This window comes from Podarcis liolepis (genome assembly GCF_965112155.1).
Source record: "Podarcis liolepis genome assembly, chromosome: 4".
Classification (NCBI taxonomy): domain Eukaryota; kingdom Metazoa; phylum Chordata; class Lepidosauria; order Squamata; family Lacertidae; genus Podarcis; species Podarcis liolepis.
The window spans coordinates 92,306,085-92,322,413 of NC_139558.1; the positions used below are offsets into that span (position 1 = coordinate 92,306,085).

General features: G+C 43.4%; 1 protein-coding gene across 1 annotated transcript in view; it reads right to left on the bottom strand.

The window, feature by feature from the left end:
- Positions 1–866: 866 nt before the first annotated feature.
- TMEM135 (transmembrane protein 135) overlaps positions 867–16,329 on the bottom strand; it is a 180,085-nt gene continuing 164,622 nt past the window's right edge. Inside the window, exons 10-15 of the mRNA XM_083499784.1 lie at positions 12,380–12,547; positions 10,405–10,468; positions 9,648–9,724; positions 8,115–8,213; positions 7,083–7,150; positions 867–5,444 (exon numbers count right to left, since the gene is read on the bottom strand). Coding sequence (XP_083355910.1) covers positions 5,309–5,444; positions 7,083–7,150; positions 8,115–8,213; positions 9,648–9,724; positions 10,405–10,468; positions 12,380–12,547 — 612 coding nt within the window. The 3' untranslated portion in view covers positions 867–5,308. The remainder of the gene's footprint in view (positions 5,445–7,082; positions 7,151–8,114; positions 8,214–9,647; positions 9,725–10,404; positions 10,469–12,379; positions 12,548–16,329) is intronic.

The following is a 16,329-nucleotide window of genomic DNA, read 5'->3' on the forward strand; positions in this document are numbered from 1 at the left end:
AATTATAGCTTCTGCAGTTCTTTTTCTTCCAATACACATTCCGCTCTGTGTACGGAAGGTAGGAATTTCTGCAAAATTTCTCTGTCCTCGTGTCCTGAATTCGGTGCAACACTGAATCCCCTCCCCCCCTCCCAATGTTTTAACGTGTGTCACAGCTGGCTGTGTTATATGGTTGCTTTGTCACGTTTGTGATTAAGTATTTCTCGCTTAATATCATACTGCACTCTGAAAATCAAGACAGCCGTTGGCCATCGCCAGCTGTAACAAGCACTGGATTTTGGCAGGGGGAGAAGGCCCAGTGCTTTTAATATTGCAATGTGGGCCTTGCTGAACTTGCCTCAGGCAATGAAGCCAAACTTGTCCCAAGTTGAGTTTCATTCCAGAGGTCCCTGTTCTTGCTGAAGGAACATAGGAAGCTGCCGGAGCCCATGAGAACAGCCAGAGTTGGCAATTTTATTGATAGGTTTGATTTCTGTCTGGCTCTCCCTCCCAAAGCAGCCCAAGCCAACAAGGTTCTAATGATCACGTAAGGGTTTTGTGGCCATTTAATCTGCTTTCAGTGGTGGCTTAAGGTGAACTCCCTCACACATTTATGGTCTCATGGCCATGCCCTGTGCTGTTGTTTTGGAGTCACCCACTCTGCCACCCACAAGTTCAGTGTGAAAGATCCCTCACCACATGCATGAAAGGTGTTCTTGTGGATATTTGTAGTATCAGCAGTGTGTGAGTGCATTTAATAGATTTTTCTGTATGATTATTTCAACAAAATGGTCTCTACAAGATTTGGGTCAGAAAGCCTGGCGTCTGAGAAACAGGTTCCGTCAAATAATTTTATTCTGTTAAATCAATCCAAGCATTGCAACTTCTCCAGTAAGGAAATGTTTTAATAATCAGAGATGAGAGGTGGCAAGGCTCACTATTTACTTCCAACCGTTCCAGTTAAAATCACAGGCTCCTTAAAACATATTTTTAAAATGTATCATTACACAAAAACCATGATCGCCAAGAAATATGAAACACAGAGGACAAGAGGAATGGCGGAAGCAGCCTTTGAGATAAGAGCTCCCACAGAGTCCCTAACTCACCATTTCATCCTAATGAAGAAAAACTCAAAATGCCCCACACTCATTACCCTGGATCCTAAGCCAAGTCCCACTGATTTTGGAGAAACTTGGAATAAACATCAGGAAGAACAGTCAGACAGGAAGAACTATTCGATGGTGGAATGGTCTCCCTCAGGAGGCGGTAGACTCTCCTTCCTTGTTAAAGCAGAGGTTGAATGGTCACCTGTCATGGATGATTCAGCTGAGATTCGTGCCCTGCAAGGGGATTGAAATAGATGACCCTCATGATCCCTTTCCAACCCTATTTTTCTATCATTCTTCCAATTCTATGATTCTATTTCTGGTGTTCCTATAAAGAGGTGAAAGAGGAAGTGTGAGTTGTGCTTCTCCCCACACTGCTAGGTCTGACCCAAAGTGATGGATGTGCATCTGATGAGGGGACTTAGTATCCTTTGCCTTCTTAAAAGACCAGGAAGTCTACAGAGAAGAAGACACAATGCTCTTGTGCCTCCCTCTCTCTGCTTCTTGCAAACATTCATGGCAACTTCCTTCCTTCTATGTTTGAATCTGACCTCCAAGTCACAGATCCTTATACATGAATCATGTGGACAGCATTTTGGTTGAGCTGGGGGGGAGAGAGATCGGCTTCTGTTTTTTAGTTTGCTTCTCAGAAAAAGGGAGGAGAAGGAGGTTCACACTTTGTCCATACTACTGTGGAACGAGTCCTTTAAAGTAATCTCCAGAAAAGTGTGAACCATCTCCTTCTCCCTTGACCAGTGCTTTGGACAAGAGAACTTGAGGAACGGTAGTTTTGCAGTGAAGAGTAACGCCTCCTCTTCCTCCTCCTCCAGGAATGCTATTCCTTCAGTCAAAACGTAATGACCCATGAAATGCCAGTTTTCACTGCGAAAAAGAAAAATCTCAAGCCTCGTGAAAATTTGGCACAGCCTCAATGAACAGCTCCTAGTGGTGAATGAGATCATCAGGTCCTGCTGGTTTGTCTTCTGAGGGTTGCAAAGGGACAGTCAATTTTCGTAACACAATTCTGCTTAAGTAAAACTGGGGGGAAACATTCTGTTACAAGGCAATTTCAGTCTGACAGAGGATTTCAAGCCCAGACAGAGACAGAGGTGGTTCAGTGGTCTCAGCCAAACTGAACCACTTTAGATGCCGTGGCACAATTACAGTAAGTTTGGTTGTGAACAAAGGTGTATAAAAAGATCTCGGCTGAAATAGAAAAACATGCTGTAGACCCGTAAGCCAAAATGCCCAGTAAGGTGTTCAAACTAATGAGATAGAGACCTAGATATGGTCCAAAAATCTGACTACCATATTCTGATGGGTGAATCTCTCCCTTGCTGTCCATGTACCTCCAAGACTTGATGCTCAGTCTGGCTGCTGAGCTGCCTTCCCCTTCCGCACTCTTTGCTGCCAAGTTAGCTCCACCGCGAAGCTCAGAACTACGGCGGGCATTCAAGACGCCTGGGCACGCACTGGTCGCTGAGCCATTTTCATGGTTATCACAAATGCTTCCCCGGAACCATCCTCACTCAAAATCTTTCCATCAAACCATCTCCATCTGCTCTGGGGCCTCCTTCCTTGATCTTCCCATGTTGTCCTGGAGAAGAAGTAAGCGCCAAGCACTCAGCTCTTGGTAACATCAGGCATGATCCTGGGCCCCTCGGACTCTGGAGAGAAGAAAGTGTGAGCTTCTGGTGGCTTGTCATCCACTGCATGACACCAGAGACTTGAGGCCTCTGGGCACAGGCTGCCCATACAAGAAGGAAGACCAAGTTTCACACACAAAGGTCTGGATGGTTTGATGCTTTGGGGCAGGAAATAGTGTCAATATAGCTCCAAGTGCATGGTTGCTTCTGTGTGCTCCAACCACCTGCTCTAAGCCCTATAAGTTAAGTTCTTGACCCATACCAGAGCTTTCCTATTCATGGAATTACATGGAATAGTCAAGACAATGGGACTACTGTTGGTTGTGGAGACAACTTTCACTTCCAAGGGGTTTCTCTTCTTTTGGGGTTGTCTTTTTGTTATATTATATGGCATGTGGGTGGCATAATGTCCCTGAGTTCAATGCCTGTACTCTTTCCAGAGTCTTTACCAAATAAACTTTCCACCACTGTTATCCCGGTCAGGGGATTTGTTAATCATCTCTTGCAGGTATGCAAAAAACGTTTTGTGTAGCCAGCTGTTGATGTTTTCGTTCTTCAAAGACACTTCTGACAATCATTCGGCAGCAGTAGCGGTTCACTCATCGGTGCTGTGTTAGTTAATCGTACTTCTCCCCTACCTCAAAGGGAAGCTATGGATTTGTTTGGCAACCCTGATATAAAATTTAGTGCATGAGGAAAACCCAACAACATGTAACAAGTATGACCAGCACTCACTTAAAAGGCCAACGTGCAAGTTTATGTGCTACAACAGAAAATAAACGGAGGCAAACATATTGGTCCATTAAAAAAAATAAAAATCAAACAGCAATGGCAGCATAATACCTTTATTAGTTTTAACTAAAATTAAATAGTTCATGACACAGTGAGTGTGCTTTTTGAGTTCACCAGAAAAATTCATTGGGAACGATGTTAAATTTTAAGAAGAAATAGGAAAAAAGAACTTGCTGGCTTTCTAAAAAACAAAAAGCCAAAATCAAGAGTACTTAAAACTGCAGGCTTTTTAATCATATTTTTCTTCCAGCGTTGCACTTTATAACAGCTTGAAGGAAAGCTTTCACAAACTCAAAATACCGCTTGCTCCCTGGGATGTTTTAAAGAGATATTATGCTACTGCTGTTCTTTGGAAATATAATTTCACTGTTATATTGGAAATTGTTCTGTTAGATAATTTTCATGTGCACAAATACACACACAGCTGGAAAAACGACAACTCTGCAGCAATTAAAGAAGAATCTGAACAGTATCTCTAATCGTTCTGATGTTTTTCGAAGCACAGACATTTCAGCTTCTGACAAATCAGACAACTCTAAGTACCATGTCTTCTCCATCCAAAGGCTCGGGAGCTCCTTCACTGCAGCCCGCACCCAACTGAACTGATCATAGAAATGGAATCTGGACATCCAAGGTTCCACAGGGATCAGACAGGGAAGGAGGGGCAGTGGATTTCGAGCAATGACCAGCTTGCCCTAAATTTAACATACTTGTAATATGGCTCTTGTATATCGGCTACCCTTTTTTTTTAAAAAAAAAAAAGAACAAAATGTAGAAGCAAACAGCATCAATGTTCTCAAAAAAAAATTAATCTGTTTTGCTTCACCTTTCAAAACTTTGGGGTTTTGACTCCTTTGGAAGGCCACTGGATTACTGACATAGTACGGAGGCTTACAAAAATCAAGTCAATTCCATATTCAAGGGCACAATCATCTTCTTAAGTCTCTTGTATATAGGTTTTCAATTTTTTGCTCTTCAAACCATCTAGTATATCTTGTGAGGCTCAGCTCAAAACCTGAAGAACAATACTACATTCCATTCTGTGGTGGTCTTGTCCTTTCTAGTTATTCATACACGTATCTGAAGAACTACATTACTCAGGCCTAAATGCCCACTATATCTTTTTTTAAATCTCTCAGTAGCTTTCGAGGTATGCAATTCGACTTAAGGGAAGAGGCTGGGGGGGGGGGGGCTTTTTCAAAGCCAAAGCTGGATATAAACAGTACAGTCATAAATATGGTACTAGACATTTTCCAGTAACAATGTTTTGTTTTTTTTAACCACCTATCTGAAACAGAGAAAACATTCCCCACTAAAATCTGACTTTGAAAATAAAATTTATAGAATTCTGATATTATATCTCCAATGTCCCTTTCATTTTCTAAATGTAAAAATATCGTTATTAAGTTATCTACCGGAATGAATTAGAATGAATTGTTTTCAAAATGGTGTTATTTTTATTTTAAGTACATTCATGTACTTTAGACCCACCCCCCGATCTTTTTTTGATATATTAATCCATTGATATATAATTCTGTCAAAAATCTACCAGGTTGCGTCAACCAGCCACAGTGATCCAGAGACACTTTCTACTAAGGGAGCGGCAGAATTAAAAGCCGCATCTCGCTACGGTGCTTTAGCAACGCTTTGATTGGTAAGATAACGCAACTCACTGAAACAATACTGAAGTGGAACACAAGCCCTCTTCGGTCTATTTGACTGTTAAAGTTAATTTAACTTCTCAGCACAAACATCAGCCAGACTTCGTCCCAGGCTAACGTCTCACTACCAAGATCGCTCAACAGGCCTCTCTGGTGGAGCCACTGTATATCTTGGGTCAAGCGCAGGTACGAAGTCCTTGAAATGCATAGATGCTTCAGTACCAAATACATCCAAAACTTTCCTGTTCATGACAGCAAACCTAGAAAATACAAGGCGAGAGTTTAGCACACGGCATCACTTGGGAGCATAAGGCAACTCTGATTCTGAATGAAACTCGGTTCCTGCAAAGCATTCGCTGCTGAAATAAGTCATGAAAACTCCCGGAATTGTGGCTGCCAAAATATCTATCTATATATCTATATATCAATATATCTATCTGATAAAGGTAAAGGGTAAAGGGACCCCTGACCATTAGGTCCAGTTGTGGCCGACTCTGGGGTTGCAGCGCTCATCTCACTTTAATGGCCGAGGGAGCTGGCGTACAGCTTCCGGGTCATGTGGCCAGCATGACTAAGCCGCTTCTGGTGAACCAAAACAGCACACGGAAACGCCGTTTACCTTCCCGCCAGAGCAGTACCTATTTATCTACTTGCACTTTCACGTTCTTTTGAACTGCTAGGTTGGAAGGAGCAGGGACCAAGAAATGGGAGCTCACCCTGTCGCAGGGATTCAAACTGCCGACCTTCTGATCAGCAAGTCCTAGGCTCTGTGGTTTAACCCACAGTGCCACCTTATCTATCTGATAGGCCAAAGTGAAAACTCCCCCATACTAGATACACGGGCCAAAAAGCAACTTTTATTTGCTTTATAAAAGCTTTTGAGTGTTTACAAGAACTCCAATGTCTTAAATGGTTCAAATGATGGATTAATGGACTAATCTCTGGTGGCCAGAGAAATTTTGGATATTGTCTCTTCTGAGGACTAACGTAGCAAAATCTTTTGCAGACTGAGAATATATTCACAACAACCCCTTTTTGTGTAGCTCACTACTCTGTCAGTTATAGCGTGCAATGTGGTGCACACTAATGTGTCCTGTGTCAAACGAATCCCTTTCTTTCTCCTCTTCTCCAATCTGAAGCTCCTCCTTCTAGCTAAAGGAAGTGTGGCAGTGTGATACCTTAGCAAGTGTTAAGTCCAATGCATTAACAATTAAAGTGTTCCTGGGTAGCTTGAGATATCTCCTTCCCTGTTTGCCTTCTGCTCTTTTTATTTATCTCCATTTTTAACTTATGTCTGTGTTCAGATAAGCTACCCACACTGTGCCATCTTTTTAATTTAAAACTTGAGGCATTGCACGCAAACTGCATTCTACCCTGATCACTGCAAATCAAAGAGCGAAGCTTGTCAGATATGACATGATTTTCAATTTGTTGCTTTAGCGTTATGGTGTATTTGTGTAAGCAATTGACTGTTTTTTAAAAAAGAAGTCAGAATGGAAATTATCTTCCAGAAGCGCCAATGCAGATGGCCCTTTTAAGTTAGAATAAACACACAACCACAGACATGTATGCATTTTTACACTCCACATCTCACAGGATCTGTGATGGTGTGCAAATGCAAATATCCATTCTTAAACCTGAATTAAGAAACATTGTTGGTAATAGACATGGAAATGAAACCTTGCGATACAAGCAGAAACCAGGGAAATTCAAAGGGAATGGTGCTTTCCTGACTGCAACCATCCTATATTTTTAATATACAGCCAGTGAGATACTTTGGGGTGGTTGTTCTTTCTGATGGCCTCACTTAGCAGACTATCGATCTTTCTCCCAAGAAAGAGTACCAAACTTCTCACAAAACTGCAACTGCTCTATTAAAATCACTGCTGGTTACTTACCTTCCCCTAGTTAGCCGTAATAGAAATTTCCAATAAGAAGGTCTCAAGTTTTGAACTTCCATCACGGCCTACAACAACAAAATCTGAATTTAACCATATTCTTATTCTTATTACCGTATTTTTCGCCCTATAGGACGCACGTTTTCCCCTCCAAAAATGAAGGGGAAATGTGTGTGAGTCCTATGGGGCGAATACAGGCTTTTGCTGAAGCCTGGAGAGCGAGAGGGGTTGGTGCGCACCGACCCCTCTTGCTCTCCAGGCTTCAGGAAGCTCCGTGCCGGGCTCCCGAGGGTTGCGCAGAGCTGCCTGCGCTCCCGGGCGCGCAGCCAGAGCTATGCCGAAGCTGCGCTCAGCTTCGGCATTGCTCTGGCTCCCGTTCTGGGGGCTGGGGTCGGGGGAAGCTCGGGCTTCCCCCACCCCAGCCCCGCGCCTGCAAGGGGGGAAAATAATTTTTTTCCCTTTATTTCCCCCTCCCAAAAAAATCTAGGTGCGTCACAACAATAAAACAGTACAAAAGTATGGTCCAGAGCGTCCAACAGGGCGAAAAATACAGTATTCTTATTTCAATTTATATACCACCCTTTATCAAAAGATCCCAGGGTAGTGTACAACACTAAGAACACATTTTACGGAGCCTCCATAATAAAAAAGCGTAATAAAGACATAATAAAAAACATAACAACAGACAGTGTAATAATAAAATAATCATAAAAACATTCCCACCAACCACAACTTTAATGTCACACAAAGGAAGGGATGGGTTTAAGTCTAATGGCTGCTCAATTCAGCAGACAGCTGAGGCTTGATGTTCTGGGAACACACACTCCTCCCCTGAAAGCCTCAGCAAGTCTTCTCGTCTAACAGCATAAAAAAAGCTCTGGCAATCTTGCTATTGGGAAACACAGGAAGGAGGCTACCGACCTTTGTACACGGGGTCAAACTGTCTCCTTGCTTCTAAATATTTTTACTCAACTGCGATTCATTGATTTAGACACACAACAAGCAGCTTCCAACTAAAGGTTGAACACTTACTGCCTGGAAGCAGATGGCTGTGGACACAGCGTAGATGATACTGTCGGCATGGGGAAAATAAGGGACCTTTCCGGCTTCGATGCCTTTGAAATACATGGCCTGTTACATGAAAGAAACACAGAGCAAAGTATTCTTACAAAGGCAAGAGATGCACTGAAAAAAGGACCAATTTCTGCGAGGCAAAGTGGGAAAGTGAAGAAGGAAGGAGAAGGGAGGAGCTAAGAGAGTAGCTTCCGGTTTGAATTCTTCATTTCATTTTTTTGCAAACTTGCAGTGCTGCCTATTGTCCGCCAGGTGGCGCCAAACCTAAATCCCAATCTGGCCTAAGGTTTTACAGAGTCTCCAGAATGCTGGGGAAAATGTTCAAATTCTGGGACAAGGAAACATGTACCTAAATGATTTTGCATAGCTTACAATGAATCTCTTTCTAGCATGGAACTGAGTGAGGAAGAGGGGAACTGTACTAAGACGACACAATCAGTTGCAGGAGTGGGAATAAATTCTAGGAATGATATGGGGCAGTACTTACATGTTTGCAGTTTTGCTACTTACCGTATTTTTCCGTGTATAAGACTATGTTTCCCCCCAATTTTTTAAAGTTTAAAATCAGGGGTCGTCTTCTAAACGGAATGTTTAAAATATTTATTTCTTAATTTGGGGCTCAAAAAATAGGGGTCGTCTTATACATGGGGTGTCTTATAGACGGAAAAATACGGGTATTTCTAGTGTAAACAGCTACCTAACATCATATTGCATTAGAGGATATTTTAGGTCCAAGCAATATAACTCCCTCCTATTCTTTCTTTCTCTTTCTTTCCTTCCTTCCTTAGAGAAGTAACTAATCAGCCCTCTAAAAGCTACTTGAAATGGCATGCTCTTTCGAAGCCTTTTTGATTTTGCTTTTAAAGAAAACAATGGAAGCTTATTTTTATCCACACCATTTCTCCTCCTAAGCAACATGTCCCTCTTAGGTCGGCTAGTTTTTGGCCGCCATGACGTGGCAATTCATGCAGAGATTCTGCTTTCACCAGCGTCCTAGTGCCCTGGGGTAAACTCCGGAGAGAATAAGCAGCCGCCGTGTGGTGCAATATTACACAGCAAGTCTGGAACCAGTAGACCTCATCATTTAGTGAAGTGAAAAGATACAAAAGGGAAAAGCCCAACAGATGCATGAAATGCTATCCTTCCAAGCTGATTCCTGGTGTTATTTCGATCAGAGCTGCTTTTCCTCAAGGGAAAAATTAACATGTGGAAGCAACCTTTTAGCTTTCCATACAAGATATACCAGCTCAGCAACACAGCAAGCATACAAACATCATTGCACTCAGGTTGCTGTTCTCAAAGAAGCATCCTGCACCTGCTGGTCTGTGCCTTTTCCATTATTATTATTATCCGCCTTCCTAAAACGAAAATATGCAGGTCAGATGTGGGTGTAACAGACCCACTGACTCCAAACCACTACGAAGGAGTAGATGTGCTCCGAATTTTCTTCCTTCCGGTTGTTTTACACACACAAAGCCACAATACGCTTACCTCTACCAGTTTGGAAGCCAGGTACATAGAGATAGTAGTACTTTTGTAGAACATCATTGACATTCCTGCCAAGGATCCTGGATGAACAAGAAACAAATTGGTCACATTTTTTACCATGTACTACATGAAATTCTGTAGCAACAATGATCCAAATACAGTGGTACCTCGGGTTCCATACGCTTCAGGTTACATACGCCTCAGGTTACAGACTCCGCTAACCCAGAAATAGTGCTTCAGGTTAAGAACTTTGCTTCAGGATGAGAACAGAAATTGTGCTCCGGCGGCGCAGCAGCAGTGGGAGGCCCCATTAGCTAAAGTGGTGCTTCAGGTTAAGAACAGTTTCAGGTTAAGTACGGACCTCCGGAACGAATTAAGTACTTAACCCGAGGTACCACTGTAAGGGATAAGGGACCAACAAAGTCCACAATCAAAATTCACACAGTGGCCAAGAAGATGACTTTGGATGCCCAAAGGCAGGGCTAAGGGGTTTTTTCTTTGCTGACAGAAGCTGGACGTATTACAAACATTCTGTCCCTGACACTGTTCATGGCCAATTCTTACAACATCTCGGGAACTGAGCTGATCTCCAAGGGAGGCTTCCTCACTGCTCCCATCCCAAAATCGACAAAACCGTATGAAACAAGGAAGCAGAGGGCTCAGGATGCAAACCAGCAACTCTCTAGCGGGTAGGCAAATACATGGCAAGTTCTAGCCCTGGGCAGGTGGGCCACTGCCATGGAGAAACATGGAGGTATACCTGCAATAAGTGCATGCAGTTCATCGTCCAGGTTCCGTACCCAGCGCAGGAAGCAGCTTGTACCCTGTGTTTTGAGGATAATCACATCAACCTTGTTAGAGCTATAATCTAGTAACAAAGCACTCAATTATATCTTAAAAATTTAATCAAGTCAACTTAAACCCTCTGATTACGGCTCTGGCTCTTGATGAACACTTAGTAGCTGCTCAGCATGATGATTTATAAAGTAATCTCAACATGGTATTTGGAGATAGACTAGAAGGTCAGTCAGAAACAAGGACAAAGCCTCAGCCAAATCTGAAATTGTTCATATATACACAGCCTCTTTGTTTTTCAAAGTATCATTTCCTTCCTTTCTATACATTTCACCCAAACTGCCCCTCACCTGAGTCAATATACTACTTGGCTGCTTGAAAACTGCCAATATGAAGGAATTGCTTCCAGACATTCGGCACATTATTTGGAATGGGGTGGTAAGAATTCTGGAATGTACTGCTTCGGGGGGGGGGGGTCATATTAATGCTAGTGGAAAAAGCTCTCTGCATGTAGTAAGCTGGTGCTTCGAGGAAAGAGACTCCTCTCTCTGATGTGCTAGCTTCATATATGCAGGGAGCTATTTATATGGGAGAGCATTAAAAAGTAAGAAATCCCCTGCCTTGCAATCTACAGTCTTGAAGAGTACAATTCAGAATTCTGCCACCAGCACTTTTAGAGTCCTAGAAGGTTTACAAGAGAGCCTAGAGCAAAAGCCTTTCTAGAGGAAAAGTTCCAAAGTGCATTGTATTGGCAAAACCTATTTGGTGTTCCGCAACTTTCTGACTAGTTGCAGGACCTAGCAAAGTACACGCAGAATCCACGGAAGTGATTGACAACTTGGCTGCAGACAGGATAGACGAAGCAGGAAGCAGGAACTTGTAGTTAGGTGTTTATTATATACAGTGGACTACTTACAGGAACAGAACACGGATCTTATGCTAGCTCTCTCTGACACGACTCACAACTCCTACACTTACTGACACACTGAACCACTGAACTCACAAACTCACAGTTGGCAGGCCATTAATTATCACTCCCTTGAGAGAGCTTGACCTATCAGGGAGCGGTCTCCATGTCTCTGTTATCACCAGGCAGACTTACTCCTTCAGATTGCCTTCTGGCTGTCTGCCAAACCTTAAGTGACTCTGTGTGAGTAGCTGCACGTACACAGTTTCCCAACACATTGGCCTTAGAAAGAGTGAGCATACAGGTAAACCTGAAAGTTTGCTTGGCTATAGCGTCATTTATATATAGCCTCGAGTGGTGTGGTTGCTCTCAGGGAGTCAAGTGGGTTGCTCAAGAGTAGAACGATGCGATCTGCCATAATCAAATGAGTAGAATATCAGTATAGAACCTGGAGCAGTGTGGGAGAAATCCTGAAGGCAGAAACCACACCTCTCCAAGCAGTAGGTGAATGTTGCACTAATAAATGAAGACTTCTGTCTTGCAAACAAGATATGTGTCACGCCTTTCAGACTCCCAGTTCATTGACGCATTCTAAAACTGCTCATCACATTAACTCCCTCACCTCTTTTCAAGCTAAGCTTGCTTCCTTTTTGTTTGTTTTTTCCCTTTTAAGTTACAAAACAATGTCGCCATGCAGTGGTTACAAAATTCCTCCATGGTCAAGGAAACAGAAATCAAGGGGATTCTCCCCACTTGCGACCAAACGAGCCAATATTCTACTAACGCTCAATAGAAATGCTCCCCATTTAGTAAAAAACACACACACACCCCACAATTCAACTTGCTGATTAGTGCCCTCGATGCAATTTATTTTTTAAAGAAAAAAGATGGTCCACATGCGTATGTGGTAGGTTATGTGGCTCAGTCCCTAGAATGATACAGATGCTTGTTAAATATTTCTGCTGCTGCAAAAGAGCAACTTTAGGATAATTAAATTCCAACTTTTTAACTTTTCAGCACTTTAGAAACTTACTTTGTATATACTGACAAATGACCCCAGAAAAGCCCCGAGCTGGAAATTTTCTTTGTTGTAGAGGAGCGAGAGCAGCCGGGAAGGTTTTGTAAACAGATGCCGGAATGCTGACGGGATCCGAAGGCAACACTGGATCAAGTAACCAACGCTAAACATCCGAATGAAGCCCTAGAGAAGATATTAAGAACGTGACATTTAGAGAGAGGGAGGCAGAGCAAATGAAAGAAAAACAGCCGTGTCAGGAACTTCACAGATAAATCTCACTTATAAAACAAAACCTTGGGAAGGTATGCTGTGCAAACATTCACAGAAACATAACCTTGGAACTTACAATCAAAAGGTCCATCTAGTTTCTTCCTTTTTTTCCATTCCCAAGGGTTTCAGAGTGTAAAATTTCTCCCTATGGGTAGTATTCAAAGTTGTGCTCAGAGTAGACCCATTAGAAGTAAGGAACCCAACATGGCCATGTTCATTAATTTCAGTGGGTCTACTCTGAGTGAAATTTAACTGAATACCAACCATAGCTTATTACATTTTTACCCAACCCTTCATTCAAGGAGCTTGGGGGTCACCTTCATTTTCATATAAACCCTGTAGGGAAGGCTAGGCTGAGGGATGGTAAACGGCGAAAGTCACGGGTTCAACCCCCAAACGGGGCTACCTGAATATTCCTGCCCCGCTGGGGGTTGGACTAGATGACCCTCACGGCCCCTTCCAACACTACAATTCAATGATTCCGTATCTGAAGGGCACCCAGTGACCTCTGTGGCTGCATCTCATAGAATCATAGAATCATAGAGTTGGAAGAGACCACAAGGGCCATCGAGTCCAACCCCCTGCCAAGCAGGAAACACCATCAGAGCACTCCTGACATATGGTTGTCAAGCCTCTGCTTAAAGACCTCCAAAGAAGGAGACTCCACCACACTCCTTGGCAGCAAATTCCACTGTCGAACAGCTCTTACTGTCAGGAAGTTCTTCCTAATGTTTAGGTGGAATCTTCTTTCTTGTAGTTTGGATCCATTGCTCCGTGTCTGCTTCTCTGGAGCAGCAGAAAACAACCTTTCTCCCTCCTCTATGTGACATCCTTTTATATATTTGAACATGGCTATCTTATCACCCCTTAACCTCCTCTTCTCCAGGCTAAACATGCCCAGCTCCCTTAGCCGTTCCTCATAAGGCATCGTTTCCAGGCCTTTGACCATTTGACCATCTACCCTGTGCCAGACCAACAAATCAATCATTATGCCCCACTGGATCTCTGTAGACATTCAACCACCTGCTCCAGGAGGACTGAGCCTGATTCTCTGCCCAACCCAAAATTCTCTGTGTCGAGTGGGCCCTTAGACCAAGGGTAGACCACCCACTCCTTTGTGCATTCCCTTTGGTGTAACACGGCAGCTGTTCGCGTCTTGTGTCAGCCGATGGCCCTTGAAAGACTGACAACAACCAGAACAACGCAGGGCAAGAAATAGAGAATTACTCCACTACGGTCTCCTCCAACGTCGTAGCGACAGTAGGAGTATCTGAGGCTTGGAAGCTGGCTGGGGAGGGGGTGGGGACTTATTCTGATTTTCCAGTGCTACCTGCATCTGCCATAAACATGAGCCACAGTTCAGTGAAGAAGGCAGGTAAAGGGCATAACACCAGCTTGTTCCAACAGCTATTTCCAGGCTAGGAGATTCAGCTGCAGAATGGGAGTCAGGACATCGGAGCTTTTTTTTTCTAGAAAAATAGGTGCTCGTCGTGAAGTTACAAGAAGTGCCACACTTTTTAACAACAAAGAAGAGGTGCTGGTGCTGCGTAACTTTGAGCACTCCTTAGGAAAAAGCAACACTGTGCCAGAGATCTATGGGAAAGGCAGGAGCAGGAATCTTTTTCAGAATGAGGGCCGCATGCTCATCTTGGCAACCTTTGTGGGGGGGGCACATGTCTCTAGTGGGGGGGCAGAGGTAAAAGCAGGCGGAGCAATGAATGTATTTCCCCCCAGCTTTGTGCAGTAGACTAGTTTTCTACCCACACCCCTTCTCTATCCTCAAACCAGGCAAGCAAGAGGCATTATCAGAGTTCAAAAACACACCCCAGCCATGCAAAAATACTCAAGGAGAGAGGGAACTAGGGCTGGTGAGGGGCAGTGTTCAAAATTCCCTGGGTGCCAGGCGTATCCTGCCACTGGTGCAGATCCAATTGCAACTATGTGGAGATTTCCGAGCGCCAGGTTGGCAGCTGACACCTCCTTTGAGTCAGCTGACTCGTGCAGAGCCAAAGACGAGCGCCTTGTGCTTCTGTGCTGCCGTGTGACTCATGGACCCCTTGCTGAGCATCTTAGTCCTCCATCATCACATCAAGCAAAGTAAGTGTAGGGCTGAGTACAGATCTATTGCGCTGCAGCCTTTCCATAGGTGACCCTAATGGAACTCGCAGGCCACAGTTTGAAGATTTCCAGTTAATACCATTTCCACTGTGTGTGTGTTTCTCCTCCTTGCATACTGGGGCAAGTGAACTGTTGTAAGAGCAGGCTACAGTCAAGCAATGTAGCTGAGATAATAGAATCATAGAATTTCATCATTGGAAGGGACCACGAGGGTCATCTAGTCCAACCCCCTGGCAAACAGACATACTGTTGTGGTGCCAGCAGGGCCAGATTTAGATTTGATGAGGCCCTAAGCTACTGAAGGTAATGGGGCCTTTTATATGTCCAGCTGTCCTTTGTCAACAACAAATTGTTGCTGTTTTTTGTGTTGAATATATGCTATATGGTACTTTATGGACCTAATAGGTATCTAAAGCCATTTGCACATAACAAAACATGTATTTTATCAAAGTAATTGTTGAACTTATCTTATATTTTGGAAATGTACATCCAGGTTTTTTCCTTTAGTTTTTTTTTGGGGGGGGCCAAGAGAGTGGAGCCCTAAGCTATAGCTTGTTTAGTTTATAAGTAAATCCAACATCTCACCCATATACACCTTTGCCCTGCCCTGGTTAACTCTTCTTTGTTTCATTATTTTTGGAATATATTCTATGCCACATCAAAAACTTCAGTTAGTAGCTTGAGTCTGAATACTGCAAATGAATAAGCACACATGTCTCCCTCCCTTCTTTATTCACTTAATTTGAAGGCAGGCTCCCCACAAAAAGTTCAGGCATGTTAACTTAATGGAGAAAAGAAACATTCAGATGTGCAATATATTTATTTTTCTCCTTAAATTCATGCCAATGGTACAGAAAAGGAAACAATGAGATGGGGAAAGCCTTATGCCTTGCGCTCAAACATCTGGAAGACTGTGGGAACTCTGAAAACAAAGATCTTCCTGAAAACACAAGCACTGGGCAGCTATATTCAATCTCCAGCGTATTCAATTCCTGGGTTCTTTCAACAATCACTCTGCAAGGTGTCTTGCGAAACATGCGCTAAAGCGAAAGGAAATCCATGTACTGAACCGTTAAAGCTGCTCAGCCAATGTTAACAATATGTGGTTTGTTTCCATGTGCAGTCGACCTTCAGGGTGTATTAGTATAGAAGCTAAGAACATGGGGGGGGAATCCTGCTGAATCAGACCAAGGCCTCATCTAGTCCAGCTTCTCAACAGCGGCCTGCCAGAAAGTTCTGCAAAGCCCACAGGCAAGAGTGGGAAGGTTGCTTGTCCTCAGCATCCAGAATTAAGAACACTCAAATGCCAACCATCATGGCAAATAGCAACTGAGAGTCACACCCTCCATGGATTTGTCTATCCTCCCTTGCAAGGCACCACCACGTATTAGGAGTGGATTCCCTGCGTTAATTACATATTGAGTAATCTCTCCTAAATGTACTGCCAGTTAATTTTAGACCAGCCTCTGGGTGCAGTGGGAAGGCAGGACGAGGGCTAATAAATGAGTCTGAATCCTGGCAAGATAGAAGCTATGTGGGTGAATGGTTCTTGGATCCAGAAAGCAAGTCAGTTGCCT